At 45.8% G+C, this 7,047-nt stretch overlaps 1 protein-coding gene across 1 annotated transcript in view; it reads right to left on the bottom strand.

Moving 5' to 3' along the window:
- Window positions 1–3,376: 3,376 nt before the first annotated feature.
- The window catches only part of LOC144943936 (uncharacterized), a 92,016-nt gene continuing 88,345 nt past the window's right edge, over window positions 3,377–7,047 (bottom strand). Inside the window, exon 4 of the mRNA XM_078871830.1 lies at window positions 3,377–3,524. Coding sequence (XP_078727956.1) covers window positions 3,378–3,524 — 147 coding nt within the window. The 3' untranslated portion in view covers window position 3,377. The remainder of the gene's footprint in view (window positions 3,525–7,047) is intronic.

The following is a 7,047-nucleotide window of genomic DNA, read 5'->3' as shown; positions in this document are numbered from 1 at the left end:
TATATGCACTGTCCTTATATATGCACTGTCCTTATATATTATCAGAGTTATGTTTTTTGTTTGCATTATGGCTGCAGGTATTGTGGTCTATGTAAACATGACTCCTTGTAAAAAAAAGTGTCAATTTTGTTGCCAGATAGAAGGGTAAAAAACCAATTATCATATTTTGTACTGGCAACTGAGGTACCAATGGTGTAATGGCCACAATGCCCACGTTGTCAGAGAACCCGCGGCAATAGTAGCCGAGTCTATCGCGTGTACTGGTTAGGCACACGTTCTTGTTCTAATAATGATCACCTCTATTTAATGAAGCGCCTTTCATGTTGAAGGATCTCAAAGCGCTGCACGTAGAGGTAAAACTACACACGCACACACACAAGTGTCGTTGGAATCTAAACGAAATACGCCACTGATGGCGGAAGGCCATCCACTATATCGAGGGAGCTCTAGAATGCTTCCCCCTCCCTCCCTCCTCTAGGTGGTGCTTTTGGCCTACTCTTTCTTTTGACGCTGGCCAGACGTTTTGGAAGACATGGCAGGGCCCACACTTTACCCTACCACACGCGACTTTCCCCACCTCTGGTGGACAGCGGCGGTGGAGAGCCACTGAACGTGCTCTGTCATTTCAACTCTGTCGCGCCTGCGATAATCATTTTACAATTCATTTACACTGCCCCTTCACAGCAATCCATTGACGGACGAAAGGGCTCTCTCCATAGCGTGTTTCACCATACTTCACCGCGCTGGTTGGATTAAGGAGTAGGAAGACCCCGTCACAAGTTCGGATATCATGAACCACGGATTGCTTATCCGTGGTTGGGAGTCGAACACAGGTCTCTGGATTCACAGCACACTGCCTTGTAAAACCACTGCAGCCTAAGGAGTGCTCTTCATTTTACGGATGTACATCTCACAGCGCGTTGCATATACGTGATTAATACAGAGCAGCGCATGGCCTATATAGGTTAGATGTCGGCTGAGATTTCATGCACTTTCTGCATTTGAGCACGGGGCACTGTGACCTTTAAATGTTTGTAACAGGCAATGCGCTGTGCCACGCCGTCTATTGCTACTGCCTAATTCTAGATTTGAAGCGTTCGTGACTGCAAGGATTCATATTCATAGGTTTTTTCGGTAAAGTCACGTAGGTAAAATTTTTTAATTTAAATTAATAAAAGTAAAATAAAATAAAAAATAAAATAAAAATCACGACGTTTCGGAGGCAACACAAGCTTCCGTCTTCAGGTGGAACCGTCACAGCACGCTTGCTGTATCAAGTAAATGAGAAATTGCTACTGCCTAACGTAGCACGGTCCAGGGGTCTCGTTAGGCAGCGCGCGTGCCATTGACGATCCGCATCATCGTGGCGGGGGTGCAGCGGCGCGTGGCGCAATCGTTAACGAGTCCAGAGGCCGCCTATTCGATCTCCTGTCGCGGCAGTTGAAGCAATGGGGCCAGTTTCTTACCCCACCCCATGCCCATCCGCTGTCTCCGTCTCCTCTCAGCAGCATAAATGGATAAGCCACAGTGAGTCGATGGTGGGGGTAAAGTGTGGGCATTCCCACCTCTTCCAAAACATCTGGCCAGCGTGGGAAAAAGTTGGGCAAAATACCCCTCCAGAGAGGCTCTCTGTCGAGCTCACTCGAGTGCAGGTTCTTCCGCAAGCAGTGGCCTGAACAGAGACATTGCCAGGGCTTCACCTTTACCGATTGCATTGGTTCCACGCATCGCTCTATTATTATTTTTCCGATTTCATGCCGTTCGTGATGTCAGCGGCGAGTGGTGTCTGATCCCGTCCTATGCCGACTCACCTTCAATTGAGGACACGTGCTGGGTTGGTGTCTAAACATCAACACGTGGGGAGACAAAGGTGGCCGGGTGCGGTGTGTTATATTGCATTATATTTCCAAGTTTACTAGGTTTGTTTTCTCATTCATTTGTACCTGATGATGGTTGCTTGTGTTGCAATCGAAACGTCGTATACTATTATTATTTAATTTAATTTATTTCTACGTGACTTTACCGAAAGAACCAACGAGTAATTCCTGCAGTCACAAAAGCTTAGAATTGTTTTTCCCATTATTGAACTTACATGCACAAGCGTTTGTTACTGGGGAGTTTGAAGGCTGCAATTCGCCAATATTGACATCAGCTATTCAAAGCCTTGTTTTATTTCGTATGAATGTCAGACGTACCTTTTGTGTGACACGGCAATAAATCAGAATGTTTACAACTGGACGAATCCGATGAGCTATAAAGCGCTTTTCTTTTTGCAGATGTCCAGTAGAGGCGGGTCAGCAAGTTACAACAACAATCGACGCAACAAAAACCGATAGCAGTGCAAGATGCTGAAAAAGGTCAGCAAGGCACTAAAAGAAAACCAACTAAATACAAATATATAAATTTCGATTTAAAGCTTTCGTGACTGCAGGGATTCATCTTCTTGGTTCTTTCGGTAAAGCGACGTAGAAGGGAAATAATAACAGAATAAAAATAATGGAATAATTATTTTATTACTTCCCTTCTACGTGACTTTACCGAAAGAACCAAGAATACAAATATATAAATATAGTATAAAAGTCTACATTTTCTGCACTAAACGCAAGCTTTGGGCAACACATGAACAAGAGAACGACACAGTCCCTCAATGGCACATTCATACAATGACACAACATGAAAAGCGCGCGCAAAGCTAATGGATATAACCGTACATGATTAGTTATCATAACATGCATTCAAACATGTTATCGTAACAACAGCTACAGCAAATAACAATGCACGTGCTTGCACTACTGGATTTGAGCAAGACGTTGGGGAAATTACTTCTGGCAGTGGGCGACTGTTGCGACCAACGCGACGACACGCTGCGGCTAATGCTGTGGTCCACCACCACCAACCACTCCGCCACCCAGAAACAAACAACCCTTGGCTGCCCACGCACGTGGCCAACTTATCACTCGAGCCCTTCTAGGGGGGTACGTGTGACGTCACTAGGGGGTACGTGTGACGTCACTAGGGGATACGTGTGGGGAACCTCTAGGAGGTACGTGTGACGTCACTAGGGGTACGTGTGACGTCACTAGGGGGTACGTGTGACGCCTCTAGGAGTACATATTTCGTTCATGGTGAAATGTCTCAAGTGTTAATTCCGCGTAAGAGGAATTAACATGTACATTGTTACTAGTTGATGTTGCTATATACATGCTGGTAGGGGTAAACTGTGGACCGCTGACAACCGTCTCAAATCGTGAAATTTTACGATGGAACCACACTGCTCGAGCTAAATTGCTTTAGGCTGAGTCGACCTAGGAGAAGTCCAGACGCGCGCGCGCGCACACACACCAACACAAGCATGGCGTTGGTCAGTCATGGAGCATTCACAACAAAGTCATCGGTTCTTCGTTGCAGCGCCTGCAGCTTGGCACGGCGCGGTGTGAGGTTTGTGTTGTGGTGAGCACCGCGCCCAGTTGCACAAACGTGGTCACACCCAACCGCTCCACTCGCAAATCTTCGGTTGAGTAAACCTAGGGGAGGGCCACTCCAGTCACCCGTGTTGTGCACGAGCAGGAATCGGATGCACGCCATGTGTTTATGATGAGTTCATGATGATGGGCACACGATCATATTTATGATGGTACATTATGATGGTATATTTGTGATGATGGTATCTTAATTTCTGATGATGGTATTTATGATGGATGGATGATGGTATATGATGATGATATATGTATGATGGTACATAATCACACAGTGCATAGATATGACCTGATAATCTATGATCCTACGTGATCATAGATGCTCAATATTTCTTCACGCACACACAAACACACACACACACGCGCGCGCGCAAATGGCACACCGTGACCCACACAGCACAAAGCCCGACTGTTGCGTGACCACCTGTAGAACGATGCATCATGCTGCACACACACACACAACACACACACAACACACACACACAACACACACACAACCCGCCCGTGAATTTTGGCACGTCTCACAAATTCACTTATTCTGCATCACCGAAACTGTGAGCCCTTTGTCTTTGCACTTGAAAACTAAACTAAGCAAACAAGAGACATTTCACTCTGGAAGGTTCAAGTTATGTTTATGGTTAACTCGGGAGAAAATGATGTAACGTTATGACTGCATTCGCATCATCATCACCACCATCGTCACCCGATGCGTGGAATGTCATAGCCGATGACCACATCGTGCCTCGTCTCGTCGGATCTTCCGAAGCTAAGCGGGAATTTTGAGCCTGGACAGTGCTTGGATGGGTGACCAAACACGTGCACACGCGACACGCGCAATGATAGAAGCATTGCAGCGAAATCCATTGGCGTTCTATACTCCAAAGACAAAGACCCCCCCCCCCCCCCCCCGTATAGCCTTTACCAGACTGTTGAGGCAAGTGCTGTTAGCGAGCACCTATGAAGGCCGGAACGGTACACGAGGGGGTGGGTGGCCAGCACCACGCCCGACCGCCTTTGTCTCCCGAGTGGCGATGTTTAAATTCTAGATTTTAAGTTTTCGTGACTGCAAGGATCTATACTCTTTGGTTCTTTCGGTAAAGTCACGCAGGTATAATATAAATTAAATTAAATCACGACGTTTCGATTGCAACACAAGCAATCATCATCAGGTTGGAAAACCACAGCAAGAAAATGTTTTGCTGAAGTTGGACTTCAGCAAAATAATGTGTGAGACTACAGCAAAAAAATTCATTGCTGTGGATTACCCACCTGATTATGATTGCTTGTGTTGCAATCGAAACGTCGTGATTTAATTTATTTTATACCTTCGTGACTTTACTGAAAGAACCAAAGGGTATGAATGTTTACATTATTATTATTAACTGGAATATTACAAAATACAGGGGTGGGGTTGAAGGTAGTTTATTCCGGTCAAACGACGTGGCTTAGTCAATAATCATGTTGGCTGCATCTTCCCATAACAATCAATTAACAACGCGGGCCCCACCAGCCCGCCCCGAGTCATTTCTCACACCGGTGTTTAGAATGCGATTCTTGATTTTACGATGCCTTGGTGTGGCTCATTGAGTCTTGGGTATTTCCGATGAATGTTTAATACCCCCCCCCCTCCGAAAAAAATCCCTAAATAAACCTCATTAGTCGTATTTTGGCTAATGCCGATTGTTTTAGTTATTCCAGCTTTGTCTACTGCTCAAAGTAACGTTAACTTATATTATTACTACCGTATTCTCCTGATTATAAGATGCTCCGGCAAAAAATAAACGACAAAGCTCCCCCGTGTAGCCTTAACAGACTGTTAGGGCAAGTGCTGTTAGCGAGCACCTATGAAGGCCGGCACGGCACACGGGGTGGGTGGCCAACATCACGCCCGGCCACCTTTGTCTCCCCAGCGGCGATGTTTACACACCGCACCAGGTAACTCCTTTAAGGCTGAGTCGGCCTAGGGGTGGCCCAGGACCGGTTCAGATAATCGTCACTGGTGTTGGCCGTGAGCGGGAATCGAACTCTAGCCGCCGGGTTCGTAGGGCAGCGCAGCGCTAACCGCTGCACCACCGCCCCCCGTTAATGGAGCTACACAAAAATCATGGACACGCGCGCAACACGAGATTATTATTCATACCCCAGCGTTTTATTTCAAATACGGGCATACAACGTGCGCCTTATAATCCGTAGACTACGGTATTCATGAACGTGTTGTGACTGTGAGCTCATTGTGTTTATAACCGCCAAGGCTGTGTTCCCAATCTGGAACAGCAGCGTGTGGATAAAGTGTAATAACATCTGAATATAAAAAAAGGTTGTTGCTCGCGATTAAAACGACTTGAAGGCAAGAATTGTACGTCACTATTCCACAGCACCCAGGCTGTGTAAGTTACACACTGGAACGATACGAAGAAATAAGCACACGCATTCGTCATCATCATCATCGGCCCATGGTCAACCCACTGCTGGATGAAGGTTTCACTGCGGCCGTCTGGAACGCTCTTCCTTCCGATATTAGGAAGCCGCTGGAACTATGCGCTTTTAAGTCTGTTTGTTGTCCTTCCCCTGCGCCTACGATTAGCGCAGTTGGATACGTACGGTGCGAAAGAAGTTCAACGTACATACATACCTCCACCGCCATCTCTCACGGCTCTTCAATGTTGCGTACATTAGAAAGTGGGGAGGATTTTATTTTAAATATAACCTTCAAGAATCATAGGTCACGTACCTCCCGGGCCTCTCTTGTGTTGTGAAGCAGGGCCATTGCCTGAAACGTCGTATATTTGTTTTGTTTAATGCAGCGTCATTGATGAATGTGAGTGGTTGTTTTTTTGCTAAATGTGCTCATGCACCACTACCTACGCAGCAGCAGCACCAAATAATTAGTTTCATGTACAGTAATTGTACTTGTCTTCACAGGTGATTAATTTAGTTTTGTACTACATCGCGTACACGCATAACGAACACGCACACCCGCGGATATCATATTGCAGATATTATTTCGCGCCGATCACTAACTCAATAGTAATCTACATGTATGAAGCGCCCTCAAAATAATCGTTCTCAATGCGAATTTCATCTTGGGACCTTTGAATCTGCAAAATAAAATTCGCCTATTGTTCACAAGACAATAGTCACGGATCGTCCCATTGTTTTCTCGAGACATTCCTGCCAATGCTTTGGACAGTCTCTGCTGCGTGCACCCATCACGTACAGGAGCGGCGAGCTCACACGAACTTAACAAGATATATGTATTTCGACTTGAAAGTTTCGTGACTGCAGGAATTCATATTCTTGGTTATTTTGGTAAAGTCACGTAAATATAAAAAAACATATATATTATTTCAAATTTTTTAGTTACATTTGTTTCATGTGACTTTACCGAAAAATCCAAGAATATAAGATATATGTAACTACGGTGTGGCCCGTTCATATAACGCATGCAAAGTTCCGCCCACCCCTCCCCCATCTCATGTTGGAACTCGCGACCATCCGAGCATTGGGAGTGTGGTTCGCTCTGTCTCGTGGCCGGAAGGTCACCAGCGCGTGAGGCCTCGAGCGAGTTGGC

Source organism: Lampetra fluviatilis, chromosome 33, assembly GCF_964198595.1.
Source record: "Lampetra fluviatilis chromosome 33, kcLamFluv1.1, whole genome shotgun sequence".
NCBI lineage: Eukaryota > Metazoa > Chordata > Hyperoartia > Petromyzontiformes > Petromyzontidae > Lampetra > Lampetra fluviatilis.
This window is presented reverse-complemented; position numbering and strand designations above follow the sequence as displayed.